The 17,653-nt window shown below is 41.2% G+C and overlaps 1 protein-coding gene across 7 annotated transcripts in view; it reads left to right on the top strand.

Annotated features, from left to right (window-relative positions):
- The window catches only part of piwil2 (piwi-like RNA-mediated gene silencing 2), a 118,327-nt gene that overhangs the window by 60,936 nt on the left and 39,738 nt on the right, over positions 1-17,653 (top strand). For all 7 annotated transcript variants that reach the window (XR_009794700.1, XR_009794699.1, XM_061817785.1 and 4 more), the window contains 5 exons: positions 5,230-5,314; positions 15,772-15,864; positions 16,405-16,545; positions 16,662-16,775; positions 17,388-17,576. Coding sequence is in view for 5 of the 7 variants with exons in the window: in XM_061817785.1 (XP_061673769.1) it covers positions 5,230-5,314; positions 15,772-15,864; positions 16,405-16,545; positions 16,662-16,775; positions 17,388-17,576 (622 nt within the window). In the remaining 2 variants the exon portion in view is untranslated. The remainder of the gene's footprint in view (positions 1-5,229; positions 5,315-15,771; positions 15,865-16,404; positions 16,546-16,661; positions 16,776-17,387; positions 17,577-17,653) is intronic.

Raw genomic sequence — 17,653 nt, 5'->3', positions numbered from 1 at the left:
CATTTATGTTTTGTCTATTTCTTTTTTTTGGGGGAGGGGGGGTTGGGGTTTCCTCTTTTTTTTTTCCTTTTTTATTTACTCATGCTGTTACTGTGTTTGAGTGGAGGGGTAATAACTTTATAACTGATATTTGAATCGTGATGGAAGACCAGATCTCCTCAATAAGGATAGCTTCCTATAATGTAAAGGGTGTACTTAATTCAATAAAAAGGAGCAAAATATTGGGCAAAATGAAAAAGGATAGGATCCATGGACTACTATTGCAGGAGACCCATTTAACTGATACAGAGCACCTTAAAAATAATAGACAGGGCTTTAATCAGGTCTATTCATCGTCATTATACAAAACAGAACTTAGACGCGGGGTCGCTACACTTGTCTCAAAGGGTGATTTTTGAAAAGAAATCAGAAATTATAGATAAATAAGGAAGATATAATGTGGTTGTGGGGAGGTTGAAAAGAGCAGAAATTGCTTTTATAAATGTTTATGCTCCCCCAGGTGCAACATGGGAATTTTACAGACAAATCTTTGCTTTGTTGATTACAGAAGACCAAGGAATTGTGATTTGTGGTGGGGACTTTAATTTGAGATTGAATCCAAAATGGGCTCTATCAAGATTAAGTTGGACACAAAACAATACCATATCCAAAAAAGTGGAAAAAATTACAACAGAGAGAGGCATTTGCGATGTATGGAAGGAGTTAAACCCCACGGCCAGAGATTATACCTTTTATTCTCCACCACGTGAAATATACTCGACAATTTATTTCTTTAGGTGTAGTAAAATATTGTTCGTGTAAAGTCCTGTAAAATTGGGTTATTCAGGGTTTGTACGCGTCAGGGAATTTCTGGAATACAGTATCATGGGAAGAAACGTCTTTTCCAGGTCTTGGAAGAAAAAATATTTGTTTTCGGTCAGGGAATGTCATGGGATTTTCAGTCACTGTGACTTGACAGGCGCGATCGCACTCGTAAATCTGCACCGTCAAGCACGAAAAATCACACGCATAAAATTTATGAGTAAAAATACATAAACTTTCTCAGAGCACATGAAAACCAATCCAGCGCAGTGAACCACAGCCTGACTTTTTTTTTTTGTTTTCTCAACACGGAAGCACACTCCTGATAGTTTACCTGACTCTGCCCCCCTTCGGCTCTTAATTCGGCTCTACACTCATAATTAAAACACCGTTAAACATGCTTGTGTTTACGCTCGATAATAATGATAAAAGTAAAATAAAGAAGTGCTGTTGCCTTAATGAATGACGGGGTATGTGAATAATTGAAGAAAAATTGGTGTAACTAGATGAGATTTTCTCTTTTTTTTTTTTTTTTGAGTAAAAAAAAAATTCTGGTCTGAAGCCAAAGTAGAAAGTTGTCACGACCCATCAGTGCGGGGGAGGACCCAAGTGCAAGACTCTGGAGGCGCAGAGGCATTTCGGGAAAAGTGTTTATTCGTTCCAAGGTTGGGCAGACAGTCAATGGGAGCAGCAGTAACCAGGACATCACGGTACATGGGGGATCAGGAACAGGATAGCGAGAATGGAGGAACGAGACATTAAGCAACGATCTGGCAAATGCCAGTGACGAAACTCCAACTTAAATACATCTAATTAGAGTCCCAATGTTAAACAGCTGAGAGCAGTGACAGGTGTCACCGGCCAGGGCAGTGGCCACGCCCCTCTTGGCCGTGGTCCTGCCTGGCACCTGACAGAACCCCCCCCCCCCCCCATTCAAGGCGCAGATTGCAGACTTGCTTAAACAAAAAAAACCACACGGGAAAAAAAAACATGTCCAGGGTCGGGTGGAAGAGTGTCCGGGGGAGGGTATCCCCCCCAACCCCAGTCTGTCTGTCTGGCCGTCCAGGCCACCAAAAGCGAGGCGTCCAGCTGGGCAGGTTAGTAGGTCGACCAAGACGCCAGGCTCCAGGGTCTCCACGGGGTGATTCGGGCGGACGTCCTGGAGGAGGAACCCAACAGCGAAGCAGGAACCAGACGGAAGCATGCGACTGCCTCCCAGGACGTGGTTGTGAGGTGGCCATGGGTCGGTCGCCGCCAAGGCTAGGTCATGAGGCGGCCGGGGATCAGCCACTGCCGAGGCTAGGTCATGAGGCAGTTGGGAATCAGTTGCTGCTGAAGCTAGGTTGGGGGGCGGCCGAAGATCGGTCGCCGTCGTGGCATGGCCCTCAGACGGGAGGCCGAGGCGCCAGCCATCAAGATAGGGGCGTGAGGCGGCCGCGGGCCGGTCGCCGTCAAAGCAGGAGCGGGGGGGAGCCGCGGGCCGGTTGTAGTCTATACAAGAATGTGAGACTTCCGAATACCTGTCGCCACTGGTACCAGAACGAAGGGGACCGTGATATCGTTGCCGCCTCCTGGACAGAAACATGAGGCGGCCGACAAGCTTTCACCGCTGCCTGGACAGAAACGTGAGGCAGCCGATGAGCTTTGACTGCCGCCTGGACAGGAAAGTGAGACGGCCGACGAGTCATCAGCACCTGCTGGACAAGCGCAGGACACGGCCGCCTGCTGGACAGGAGCAGGAGCCCTTTAAGACTTAAGCCCTCTGCGATTTGTTTCTGAGTTTTGTCTTTTGGAAAAACACACATTGGAGGTGCTCTGGCAATTCCAGCGTTTTACTTCGACGCTCGCCCGGAAGTCTGTCGCCACCGCGACATGGGTGTAATGCAGCAGCGGATCTGTTGCCACAGCAATGTGAACTTTGCTCGGTAGCGGGTCAGTTGCCACAGCAGCATGAGTGTGGGTCAGTCGTTGCCGGTGAGGAGTAGATGGACGATGGCGGTGTCTTTGTCGCAGCGCAGCGGGAGGCAAAAGGGATGGATGTTGTGAGGGAGGACATGTGGACAGTGGGTGTTAGAAAAGAAGATGATGAAGAAGATGGAAAAAGATGACACACTGTGGCGACCCCGAACGGGACAAGCTGAAAGGAAAAGAAGATATCCATAGATGAACCTCAAAAGGCAATCTCTCGATTAAAACCCAACAAGACCCCAGGTTCTGATGGGTTTACAGGAGAGTGGTATAAGACCTGAGTCTTGAGGAAAAGGAGAAATTCCTCCATCCTGGAGAGAAACAATTACAGTAATACCAGAAGAAGGGAAAGATACGACGGAATGCTCTAATTATTGGCCAATCAGGTTGTTGAACGTGGACTATAAACTTTTTACTTCAATTTTAGCAAAACTCCTTGAAATAATAATATTAAACCGTTGGATCAAACAGGTTTAATCAAACAAAGACAAACACAAGATAATGTCAGGAGGAAATTACATGTAATTAACCACATAAATGAGAACAGACTAGATCCTGTCCTATTAGGGCTTGACGCGGAGAAAGCGTTTGTTTCCGTTGATTGACTTTTTTTTATATAAGATACTAGAGAGATTCCATTTCCAGAAAGATTTTAGTAAGACCATACGAGCCTTATATCACAAAGCAATTGCTAAAATACGACTCAACGAAAGACTATCCGGTGGCTTTGAACTGGAGAGGGGTTGTCGCCAAGGTTGCCCTCTCTGACCACTGTTGTTTGCCTTTTTTATCGAGCCACTGAGTCAGTAAATCAAACAGAATGAAAAGATCAAGGTGACATATGAAGAACAAAAAATTGCTGTTTGCAGATGATATTGTGATATATTTGGGACAGCCCTCCCGATCCCTCCCAGAATTACTTATAACTCAAAGAGAATATGGCCTGGTATCAGGTTATAAATCGAATCGACACAAAAGTCAAATGTTGTTATTTAATTATTCCCCAAGCCAGCCCATCAAGGAAGAACTCAATGTAAATTGGAATTCAAAAACAATTAAATATCTAGGGGTGAATATTCCTATAAATCTGTAGACAATTATTATATCAGAGAACTACGACCCCTTAATTTCTTAAATTAAATCCGATTTAACCAGGTGGAATCTGCTTCCTTTTTTAGGATTGCGAGCGTGGGTGGAAACAATAAACATGAACCTGTTACCTAGATTACTCTATCTGTTCCAAAATATACCAGTAGAGCTCCCAAAAGTGACATTTCGAGAATTAGACAAATTAATACCAAGATTTATTTGGCAAAGCAAGAGACCAAGAATTAGTTATAAGACTCTCCAGTTATCAAAAGACAAGGGGGGCCTTGCTCTCCCAAATATTAAAAATTACTATCAAGCCGTGCAATAAAAACTTTGGTCGACATTTGTAATCTTTCCTACAAAGCAAAATGGAAAGATGTAGAATGTATGATATCAAGGGATATTCCATTACAAGCAATCATAAGGGACACAGGCCTGATTAAGTTTTTAAAACACACCAAACCATTAATTAAAGTGTCCAAGATTTGGCAGAGAACAATGAATGAAAACAAGCATAAGGAACCATACTGGATAATAAAATGGATCGGATATGATTCCGATTTTCCACCCAACGGATTTGACATAAGATTCAAACAATGGACAGAAAAGCGGCTCATCATACACTGATCTTTTTGAAGGGGGTGCACTTTGACAATTCCAAGAACTAAAGAATCACTTTAGATTAACCAATCAAAACATTGATAGATTTTTTTGTAATTGAAACATTAGCTACAGAAAATTGTGAAAAAAGAACAAACTAATCCATGTATGGTTAAAATATTCCTTCTTGCTTATAAGTCAGACCCAGGGGGTGGAAACATATCTAATATTTATAGAATATTACAGGAGTTAAGCGGTGATGATTCCATATATATATGAAAGAGAAATGGGAAAAGGAAAGTAACGTTAAACTCCAAGTGGAAACTTGGAAAAAGATAATCTCCAATCAGTGGAAAAGTACTTCTGCTGTATCCTGGAGAGAATTTGGGTGGAAAAATGTTGTTGAAAAATGATACCGAATGCTTGTATCTTTTCTGTATACTGTTGTTTATAATAACTGTCCAATTGTTGTGCAATATCTGATAAAACTGTCGCGTTAACGTCCAACGACAACAAGTTCGCAATGATAAGCAGGCACGACATGTACGTCCAAAATGGTAATTGTAAACAAAAACCACGTGGTCAGCGTGACGTCAGTGAAAAGTATCTATTCCCACATTTTATGATTGGGATATTGAGCCCATGAAAAAAGTACTTCATTTTAACTGACAACAAGATGTCCAGTCCATTAAATCCAGTTTCCACTGTATTTAAGATCAACTTAAATTTTAACTGTTTAAACATTACATTATCATTTGTTCTGAATTTCAGCAAGCATTATGGAATTATTATTAAAGATATGGACCAACCTCTTCTAATGCATCAACCAAAGGAGCGTTCAAAGCCAGGGGAAAAGGTAAAATTTGTACTCAATACTATTTGAAATGAATTACCTTCTAAGATCAGTGGAAGTAATTGTTTTTTGTTTGTTTTTTTTTTTTAACTTTGAGCCCACACCTGATTCTTTTACAGCAAGTGGCTAGGGTCCTTAAAGGTCTACTGATACCAAAAGCATGATTTTTAGTATGTTTTTAATAAAAACAAAAAAAAAGGCAGCCGGAATGGACCCATCATTTTTTTTCACCACAGATGATTTTGACATATATGGCTTTTTGTAACTCCCGCTATGAAAATTCTCTCGAGGGATTTGTTTTGGAGAAGAAGCAGGAAGTGACGTTATTTGCAGAACCCACTCAGCCAGGTTTGTGTGTTTATACCAGTTGTACCTGCGGGAAGGTAGCTCTTTGTTCCTTCGTGTTAGCCAAAATGCCATCTCGTTGTATTGCTGGATATTGCTCGAACACCTGGGAGGATGCATTCACGCTTCACATTTTCCAAATGGCCCTGTTTTTCATGAAAAAATGGATTGCAAAGGTGCAAAGGACGAGAGCTTTGTGGGTTCCAAATGACAGGTAGGTGTGTATAGAGCTATTTAAAAAATTGATTGTTGGGGTGTGGGGTATTTGTGTCACAGTTTATAGCATATGTTATGTGTGAATTTAGAATAAATCCCCGTGGTCAAACCGGCAAAACATAACAAAGCACTTGTATTGCATTTAAAACACTTCACACACAATATAATACAACACAAAACAAGAACAAAATAGAAGTAAAACTTTAGTAGCGTGTAACAAACTAGCCAAACTACGTATAGTCACCAAAGTCGAATCCAATGTTCCAAATGGGCGAATGTTATTTCCAGCGAATATTCTGGAAATGTCAAAAAGGCAGTGTGGCGTCCCATGTACAGTACATGCGTTGTCCATCGCTGATGCCGTTGTCATCTCTATTCATCTTTCATCGCCGACGCCATCAGCGCCGTTGTTCTTTGCCGACGCTGTCGGGGATGTTGATCTGTCGCCAATGTTCATGTGACTGAGAGATGTTCTCATCTTCGAAAAGAGCTTCCGTGTCAGAAGGGGCGCCGGAAAAATCTGAAAATGTCTTTTTTTTCCCCTCCCGTAGCAGGTGCCACCACATGTTTTCAATGGGGACTGTACCAGTGTGACGTCTAATGATGACGTTGTAGGCAATATGGCTACCACTTGGATGTCGAGTGAGACTTACACAACATTGCGCATGGATGACATGCTCTCTGCTCATATTTATTTTTTCGTTTAGACATGGAAGTGAATAATGTTATGTATTTTTCTTTGCAATATCTATTTTAGAATGTTGACATTGGGCATGTCAGTGGGCCTTTAAAAATAGGTAGCCATGCAGTCCCTGTTGTATTGTCCAAAATAAACAAAAACCTTAAAACAAATATTTTTCTTTATGTATAAAATGTTTTTGCTGTATGTATTGAATGGAAATCCTAATACAAACTTTTAAATTGGAATTTCATAAAGTTTACATCTTTTTCTTTCGGCTTGTCCCGTTAGGGGTCGCCACAGCATATCATCTTTTTCCATCTAAGCCTATCTCGTGCATCCTCCTTTCTACACCCACTGTCCTCATGTCCTCCCTCACAACATCCATCAACCTTTTCTTTGGTCTTCCTCTCATTTGCCTGGCAGCTCCATCTTCAGTACCCTTCGACCAATATACTCAGTCTCTCGTCTCTGAACATGTCCAAACCATCAAAGTCTTCTCTCTCACCTTGTCTTCAAAACATACAACTTTGACTATCCCTCTAATGAGCTCATTTCTAATCATATCCAACCTGTTCACACCAAGCAAGAACCTCAGCGTTTTAATTTCTGCTACCTCAAGTTCTTCTTCCTGTTGTTTCTTCAGACCCACCATCTCTAATGCGTACATCATGCCTCACCACTGTTTTATAAACTTTGCCCTTCATCCTAGCGGATACTCTTCTGTCACATAGAACACCAGACACCTTCCGCAAAATGTTCCACCCCGCTTGGACCCGTTTCTTCACTTCCTTACCACACTCTCCATTGCTCTGTATTGTTGACCCCAAGTATTTGAAGTCGTCTACCTTCGGTATCTCTTCTCCCTGGAGCTTCACTCTTCCTCCTCCGCCCCTCCCATTCACGCACATATCTGTTTTACTTTGGCTAATCTTCATTCCTCTCCTTTCCAGTGCGTACCTCCAGCTTTCTAACTGTTCCTCCGCCTGTTCCCTGCTTTCACTGCAGATCACAATATCATCTACGAACATTATGGTCCAAGGGGAATCCAGTCTGAGCTCGTCTGTCAGCCTATCTATTACTACCGCAAACAGGAAGAGCCTCAGCGCGGAACCCTGATGTAGTCCCACCTCCACCTTAAATTCTTCTGACACACCAACGGCACGTCTCACCGCTGTTCTGCTGCCCTCATACAGTGAAGAAAATAAGTATTTGAACACCCTGCTATATTGCAAGTTCTCCCACTTATAAATCATGGAGGGGTCTGAAATTGTCATCGTAGGTGCTTGTCCACTGTGAGAGAGATAATCTAAAAAGACAAATGCAGAAATCACAATGTATGATTTATTTTTTAACAATTTGTTTGTGATACAGCTGCAAATAAGTATTTGAACACCTGAGAAAACCAATGTTAATATTTGGTACAGTCCTGAGTGCAACCGTTGTCTGTCTCCATGTGCCTTGCGATTGGCTGGCAACCAGTTCAGGGTGTACCCTGCCTCCTGCCTGATGACTGCTGGGATTGGCTCCGGCACTCCTCGTGACCCTCATAAGGATAAGCGACAAAGAAAATGATCGGTAATAATCAGTCAAATTAAAACAGAAAAATTACACCACTCCCACGTCCCTTGTAAAGATAGGTGGCTCAGAAAATGGATGGATGGACTTCTCTCACTTCAGGCTTCTGCATGCAGTACACACAATTCCTCTATAGCAGGGTGGCTCTTTGCCTCCTTTCGTACGGCTCTCGTGAAGGCACAAAAGCATATCAAAGCTCTGTTTATGTCGGTGTTTGCGTCCTTTGCTTGAGTTCATTTCAGTGGTTGGAAGTGCTCATTGGTTGAGTTCATTTCGGTATTTGTGTGCACGGTTTCCTTGACTTTATTACGGTTGTAATGGGTATTGTAACAAGCTCAGTATGTATGGTCGATGTGCCAGTGAGACGGGACTATGCGGCCTGTTGAGGGGGAAGGTGAGAAGAAACCACAACAGGACTGGGGAAGAGTGGCTTTATTTTTCCAGCCACCCAGCTCAGCCGTGAAACGAGAGAAGGGACAACCTCAGCACCTGCGTCTCCTCACTACGGTCAGGTGACCTTCGTCGGAAAAGTTAGCACAGTATTTTCACAAAACTGTCTTAAACAGTATCAGACTTTCAACTGTTCCGCCACACTGTTGAACGGAGAATGTTGGACATTCGTATGGCTACTGATACACAGTTCTACTCAGATCTCAGATCATGAGTATTTTAGTGTTGCATTAGATGAGAGTTGTGACATACAAGACAAGACTTCGTTGAGGTGGTATTTTGTCTGTGAGAGACCACACAATTTTATGTTTTTTGTTCAAGAGTCGATTTTTCTTACGTTAGTGTGTGACATTTACAAGAAATCTGGCTAAACAAACTTATCTCTGTGAATAGGGAATGATGTTCATGTATGTGACATGGCTCTTGGATGTTACACAATAAAAAAAGGTGGTGTTTCATCTCTGACTTGTTGGCCAACTCTGCTGTATGGGTACTCTGTCTTCTGACATTCTCCATACTTTTCCATGAACCTTCCTCAAGGCAAATAATTCATCTTTGGTACACTTTCTAGGCATGAAACCATACTGTTGCTCACTAATAGTTCTGTCCTGAGTCTAGCACTCACAACTTTTTGCCATTAGTGTTTATTGTGTTTCATCAATATATCCTCTTTTGTTCCAATAGCTCTGTCCATTACTCTTATTCTTAAAACCGGCACACTTTTGCTTCAGTACTTAGGCATCTTCTCACCCGCTAGATTTCGGTTGAACAAGCTGGTCAAAAACTCCAGTCACCTCTCTTAGATTGCTTCCATGTCTTTGTAGGAAAGTTATCAGCACCAACAGCATTTCCATTTTTCATCCTTTTTAATGCCTTTCCAAGCATTCATTGTTACTTCCTGGTCCACCACTCTTGATTCCTCAACTCTTCCTTATCTCTCATTTTCCTAATTCATAAACCCCTCAAAGTATTCATTCCATCTATCTAGCACATTACTTGCACCACTCAACACATTTCCATCTCTATTCTTAATCACCTGAGCTTGCTGAAGATACTTCCCATTTCTATCCCTCTAGCTGGTGGAACTATATAGATCTTTTGTCTGAGTGTCCAACCTCGCATGCATATTATCAAATGCCTCGTTTGGCATTTTGCCACCTCTGCCAAGCCCAACATTGCATCTCAGTGTATTCCATTCTCCTCTCCTCGGTCCACTTGTCCCACTTGTTCTTGGTTACCATCTTTCCTTTTAAGGTTTCCTTTAAGTTTCTGCCACCAAGTCTCCGACTCTCCTTTCTTGACAGAAGATACACCAAGTACTCTCTTGCCTTTTTCTCTGACCACCTGGACTGTAGTAATCGTCTTATGGAAGCCTCTTCTGTCCACTGAGAGCTCGTCCCACCTACTCCCGAAAAGCCACACAACAAACACTCTTAATTTCTGAACTTCCACCAAATTTCTCTGCCTCTGTCTTCTTAATCTTCCTTCCCGCCACCAGAATCATCATACACATCACTATCCCATTCTGTCTACTCTAGTGCTTCTCAATTATTTTCTGTCACACCCCGCACCCGAATAGGAAAACATTTCATGCCCCCCCCGCCCCACCCTCACTGTAAATAGTGTTGTCTATATACTTGTTATAAGTAATGCTCTGCATGACACTGTATCCTTACCATTTATGGAATACAAAAAAGAAATACAGATCAGATAAAAAGAAAAATCCATAAATCACAATGTATGATTTTTTTTTTTAAATTCTTTATTTGTGTGATACATCTGCAAATAAGTATTTGAACACCTGTCCATCAGCTGGAATTCTGACCCTCATTCAACTGCAACATGTTGCCAATTTTCTACCTCGAGTTTGTTGTCACATCCAGCTGGGCTTTATGCAGCTAACGACCTCACACTGGTGCATCTTATTCAGGATAAGACATGGAGTGAAGGTGGACTTTGAAAAGCAGACTAACAGGTCATTGAGGGTCAGAATTCTAGTTGATAGGCAGGTCTTCAAATACCTTTTTGCAGCTGTATCACACAAATACATCATTAAAAAAATCATACACTGATTTCTGTTTTTTTTTTTTTTTTAGATTATCTCTCACACAGTGGACATGCACCTACGATGACAATTTCAGACCCCTCCATGATTTCTAAGTGGGAGAACTTGCAATATAGCACTGTGTTCATATACTTATTTTCTTCACTGTACGCTTCATCATACTTCCTAGACTTAGCTTTCTGGAGACTTTCTCTCACATTCTCCATCTCTCTCTGCTTCTTTTCGTCCCTGTTAAAAATATTCCATGGTGGGGTTAACTTTACTTCATTTTCTACCATTGTGCAATTCTCTCTGGGCACACTGAGAGTGAGGTAGCCACTGTTAGCTACGGTAGTGGATGTACAATTACACTTATTTTTCTAACCAAAAGAAAAAACGCTAGAGTGGAAATCCCCTTGGATCTCTACAGGTTGGTCATACAGAGGGATTGAGATGGGAAGGATGTGCAGCTTTTAAGGGTGATTAAGGATAGAGATGGAAATGTGTTGACTGGTGCCAGTGTAATGCTCATTAGATGGAAAGAATACTTTGAGAAGTTGATGAATGAAGAAAATGAGAGAGAAGGGAGAGTTGAAGAGGCAAGTGTGAATGACCAGGAAGTGGCAATGATCAGTAAGGGGGAAGCTAGAAAGGCACTACAAAGGATGAAAAATGAAAAGGCACTTGGTCCTGATGACGTACCTGTGGAGGTATGGAAGGAATTTGGAGAGATGGCTGTGGAGTTTTTGGACAACTTATTCAGTAGAATATTAGCCGGAGAGAAGATGCCTGCAGACTGGAGGAAAAGTGTGCTCGTCCCCATTTTTAAGATCAAAGGCGATGTTCAGAACTGGAAACTACAGTGGAATAAAGTTGATGAGCCACACAATGAAGTCATGGGAAAGATTAGTGGAGGCCAGACTCAGGACAGAAGTAAGCATCTGCGAGCAACGGTATGGTTTCATGCCTTATAAACCGTACCACAGTTGCACTATTTGCCTTGAAGATGCTCGTGGAAAAGTACAGAGAAGGTCAGAAGGAGCTACATTGTGTCTTTGTTGACCTAGAGAAAGCCTATGGCAGAGTACCTAGAAAGGGACTGTGGTACTGCATGCACAAGTCTGGTGTGGCCGAGAAATATGTTAGAATAATACAGGACATGTATGAAGGCAGCAGAACAGAGTGAGATGTGCCGTTGGCATGTCAGAAGAATTTAAGGTGGAGGTGGGACTGCATCAGGGTTCCGCACTGAGCCCCTTCCTGTTTACAGTAGTAATGGAGGTGGAGACAAGGTTAGACTGGATTCCCTTTGGACCATGATGTTCGCAGATGATATTGTGATCTGCAGGGAACAGGCGGAGGAAGAGTTAGAAAGATGGAGGTACACACTGGAAAGGAGAGGAATGAAGATTAGCCGAAGTAAAACAGAATATATGTGCGTGAATGAGAGGGGCGGAAGAGTGAAGCTCCAGGGAGAAGAGATAGCGAAGGTGGATGACTTCCAATACTTGGGGTCAACAATTCAGAGCAATGGAGAGTGTGGTAAGGAAGTGAACAAACAGGTCCAAGCGGGGTGGAACAGTTGGCGGAAGGTGTCTGGTGTTCTATGTGACAGAAGAGTATGTAAATTGATGTTGCAAGGAAAGACATGTTTGCAATGGGTGTTAGAGAGGAAGATGCACACATGGAAAAAGATGACACACTGTATTAACCCCTAACGGGACAAGCCGAAAGGAAAAAAGATGAAGGCGGCACCGACTGCCGGAGACAAATTCCTTGTTTGTTGTTACATATTTGGCCATTAAAGCTGATCCTGTTTCTAATAAGATGTAATCCACCCATGTACTTCTACCCCCACTAATTGAGGTCACTCCATGTTTGTGCCTCTTCTGTGTTCACTACAGCCATATTCATCATTTTTGAAAAATCTACTGTCCTTCCTAACTTTCCAACTGCTCTCTTGGATGCACAATATATCAACCTTTTTCCTAATCATCATGTCAACGAACTCTTGCACTTTCCTTGTCTTAGTCCCAAAATTTCAAGTCCTCATACTCAGTTGTTGGCTCTGTGCTTTCCTCTTCTCTTTCTTCTGAAGAAGCCGCTTTCTTCCTCTCCTTCGTTTTCAACCCACAATAGCTGATTTCCCACCAGCGTTAACCTGCAGGTTAATAGTGACGGGGTGATGTTCACTTGGGCCACAACTGATCTGGTTTGTAATTAGTTGAATCTTTGTTTTGCAAGGTTTAGGACAGATGCCTTTCATGACACAGCCCTCTGCATTTATGAGGGCTTGGGACTGGCCTATATTTTGCACTGGCTTCCCCCCCCAATAAGGCTGCATTTCTGGAAGTCATTCTATTTTCTGAGCAAAAACAGGTTGTCCTTAAGTATTTGCTTGAGAATCTTTTTTCAAACCCGATTCCAATGAAATTGGAACATTGAATTAAATAGAAAAGACTGATTTGGAAGTCATCTTCAACCTATATTTAATTGAATCCACTATAAAGAGAAGGTATTTCATGTTCAAACTGATAAACTTTGGCTGCAACATATTTGAAACAAGCTTTGACAGGTGGCAGAAAAGATTGGGAAAGTTGAGGAATGCTCATCAAACACATGTGTGAAACATCCCACAGGTGAACAGGCAGGGGGATGCCATGATTGTGTATAAAAGGAGTTTCCCTGTATTACTCAGTCATTCGCAAACAAAGATGGCGCTTCAAGGAAAGTAACATTCTCTCTTACACCTTGCTACCATGTTAGCAACTTGTGATCACATGGGAACTGTATGTTGTCTGGGAGCTGCTGGATAAAAATGCTAGAATGGACTTGTTGTATAAGAGTGGTCAAATTTTAGATTTTAAATCTTGTCTGATGTTTTTTTACATTGTATCGATTTCCAATTTCAAAGATTGAATCTGGACACCCCTAATTACAAGAGAAGTATGTTCTTTACTTTAGCAGTGTCTCTGAACACACCTCAGGCACTTACTGGCTATGATGTAAACATGAATGGTGGCAGCAACCGCTCTGAATCTGTTGCCCAATACGGCATTTGTGATAAACGAAGACGCCGAGTATGATGGTTGAACCCCGGCTTCGCCGTCATACGTAGTTTCGGCAGAGAGAAAAGTCTCTGTTATAACCTTACATGTCACAGGCGGTCGCCTGTCATTTCACTGTAAAATGTTACCATACTATGGCCATTTTCTGTCTTTTGCGCTTGCCTTTTTTTAAAAAAAAAATCTATTCACCTTCCCATGCCAATCACCAATCTTCACTTCACTTCTTTTTGGGAATTACTTCACTGTGTTGTCATATCCGTGCATTTCGAGTACAGTGGTGCCTTGGTTCTCGAACACAATTCGTTCCAGAAAGCTGATTGAAAACCAAAACGTTCAAAAACCAAAGGCCGTTTTCCCATTACAATTAATAGAAAATGAAATAATGCATTCCAAGCCTAAAAAAAATGTTTTTAAGCGATTTTTTTTTTTTAGCTTTTCCTGATAATAAACTGCATAGTAGAAATACATATATAGTTTAAATACATTGTAAAATTAAATCATTTAAGAAATATATTTATTTTTTGCTTAAAATGTATGCTTTAGCCTAGTAGAGTATGCTAGGCTGGGAGTGCATTGCCGTATCTGTAGCAACTCGGCCCCCAGCCTTGTGAAACTCTCTTTATTAACAAAAGTGCAGAATAACTAAACAAGCAATAATGAGGGGGTGAAAAATAACTTTGTTTGCAGAGAAAGTATGTAACGTAAAAAAATAATTAACTTGCAACTAGAGGTAGGGTTAATGGAACAAAAGAAAAAAGCAATATAAAACAACAGTTTCAAATGTCTTTGGTGGGGGTGACTTGCCCCTTTTTCACAAAGCACAAATCTAATGTTTGTTTCTGCCATCTTTTCTGAATTGGCTCATAACCTAATTAAAATTTTGCTGTGCTCTGCAACATTCAGCTTTATTCAGGTGATGAAGTTCTACAAAATTATGGATGTCGTTCCATTTAGCACACATAGCTTTAATATCGGCACTTGAGACATCCTTCCTGCCTTCAGCCTCGTCAGACAACATCTCCCTTCTTCGCCAACACTATCTCCAGCTAACTGCTGCTCATTCACGAAAATAAGAAGCAACTTTTCGCCTTCCTCCAAGATCTGCGGCCTCTGCTTGGTCAACACGGTTGCTCCTTTAGCAACATCACTTGCTTTGAGGCCATCCTTGTGTTTCAGGGTGGTGCTGATCATCGTTTTCGCCATGCCATACTTCGATAACTCAGAAACACTCACACCAGATTCATGCTCTGCTATCAAATCCTTCTTGAAGTCGACAGTTTTACGCACGACTTTTCCTTTTTCAGCACCAGCAGTTCCACTTGCCTTCTTTGGAGCCATGATCAGGGGTTAATGTTGCTCAATTTGAAGAAAAAAAGTCACTACAGTACTGGGAAACGTCCGCTAGCAGAGGAGTGTGTGAGTCAACTGGTTGCACCGCGCAGTCGCACGTGTTACGTCTTTTCCGGGGTTTTTTTTCAGGGGTGCGTTTGAAAGCACAATAACAAATCGTGGTGGGTCAGGTGGTCGGGGTGTTCGAATACCGATTTTCGTTTGAAAACTAAAGCAAAAAAATCTCTGGATTTTCATTCAAAAACCGATTGTACGAAAACCAAGACGTTCGAAAACCAAGGTACCACTGTATAGCGATCTGTGATTCGTAGTTTGCTATTCAATGTTTCGTAAAGTACAAAATATAAATTTTCACTCAAATAGCAATGAGAGAACGGTTACTTTGAGCCTTGGGGTGGTGTGAAGAAAATTTTCCTGTACATACGTATTATTTATCCGATACTGATTTTATGTATATGCTCAATTTATGGACAGAGTAAGAACATTTTTTTGCATTAGTGAAGTGTTTTGAAGGACCAATTAGGTTACTTCACAGTCTTAAATAGATGGATAAGTTGTACATTTTAGACCTAATAGAAGAATTTGCAATTGGATATAAAAAGACATCACATTCATATCCTCTGTCTAAATGATTACATTCCCATAATAATCCATAACATATTTTGAATGTAAAAGACTGACATTGTCACTATGTTGCCACATTCAATAATTGAACACTTACTGATTGCAGCAAGTCTTTACTGGTGAGATCCTAATAGTTCCTGAGCTAGCTTTTATGACTGGGATCCCGGAAAATATGAAGAAGGATTTCAGAGCAATGAAGGTACTTTTGATCATTCTGTCAACATTTTTTCATTCAAGTAAATGTTTTACTTTACATGTTTATGTTGTCCTTGGCTGGCAACATGATGAGTGACTGGTTAGCACACATCACAGTTTTTATGACCAGTGTTCAAATCTGGCCTCGGCTGTATGGAATTTGCATCTTTTCTCTGTCTGCGTGGGCTTTCACCGAGTACTCCGGTTTCCTCCCACATTCCAAAAACATGCATTGTAGGTCAACTGAAGACTAAAAATTATCCATGGTGTGAATGTGTAAATGAGTTGTCTAAACATAAGTGGCCTGCAAATTGCTGGTGATAAGTTCAGTGGTAACCCACCTCTGGCCTGAAAGATGGTGAGATAGACACCAGCATGCCCACGACGCTAGTGAGGATAAGTGGCTCAGGAAATGGATCGTCGTTTTCCTTGGTTATTTTTAGTACATTTAACTGAAAGTAGATTTAAAATCACAAACCTTTACCTCTGTGTGATTGGTCAAAAAATTGTTTGAATATTTTAAATTGACATTTGAATATTTTAGGACCTGACCATGCACATTAATGTGAATGCTGAGCAGCACACCCATTCAGTAAAGCAACTTCTGAAGAACATAAATACTAACCCTGACAGTCAGAAAGAGATCACCCAATGGGGTCTGCAACTTGACTCTGAAATCCTGCTGGTAAGGTGTACTAATGACAAAGAAAATATTTTTACTCAAATTCTATTTCAAAGAATGTGTTCAATAACCAATCCAGACCAGCTTTATGATGTTGAATTTCACGTTCACTGTTTCAGATAAAGGGTAGATCTCTTCCTCTTGAAACTATTTGTCTCCAAACTTCGTCATTTACCATTGGTGCTGATGGGTCTTGGTCCAGAGAGGTTGTCAGGCTGGCTTCAATCAGCTCAGTAAGTAATCAATCTGCCTCTTGAATAATGAATGACATCTCACTTAAGATTAAAGGAATAAATAATTTTATTATAGTGACCACCATAATTTATGCTTTTGTCCTCCTAGCTTGTCTTAGTGGCACTTGTATTTTAGTTTTTCTTCAGTTGGTGAATGCTCATAGTTGTATTTACCCCCCCCCCCTCTCTCTCTCTCTCTCTCTCTCTCTCTCTCTCTCTCTCTCATATATAGACAAACACTTGTCATTTACCTGTTCAAGACACAAAACATGTTTGTTTTTAGTCCAAAAAAATAGAACCTTATTGGAAAATAGTTTCTTAACCACAAACACACAGACACACCACTGTACAATCTTGTGACATGTGCCATTAAAGTGAAAAATTGACAAGGGGCAACCCTTTATTCAAACTTGGATGTGATGTGCTGTAAGTACACAGTTCAGAATCTTATCAATTAATCTGTAAATCTTTTAATCCCTAAATTTGGCCATAATACATATGAAATAATAATTATAACTGTATAACGTTATATAAGAGCCAATGTTACTGTTTTTTTGTTCTTGCCTGATTTTATTTGGATTATTTGTATTAATTGACAAAGTAATCTCTTAGGTTCCCCTGAAAACCTGGGCCATTTTCTACCCTCGACGCTGTGCAGAGCAAGCTGAAGAGTTCATTTCAACCTTTAGCAAGGTGGGTGGGCCTCTTGGGTTGCAAGTGGCTCGTCCTACTTGTGTAGAGCTGAGGGATGATCGCATAGAAACGTATGTCAAGAGCATCCACTCTCAGCTAACTTGTGAGGTAAGACATATTTAACAATAGACATACTGTATATTGTCCTTATTTCATTGCCAATAATATATAATAAAATATATACA

This window comes from Syngnathoides biaculeatus, chromosome 4 (assembly GCF_019802595.1).
Source record: "Syngnathoides biaculeatus isolate LvHL_M chromosome 4, ASM1980259v1, whole genome shotgun sequence".
NCBI lineage: Eukaryota > Metazoa > Chordata > Actinopteri > Syngnathiformes > Syngnathidae > Syngnathoides > Syngnathoides biaculeatus.
Note: the sequence above shows the minus strand (reverse complement) of the source record. Positions and strands in the feature narration are given on the sequence as shown.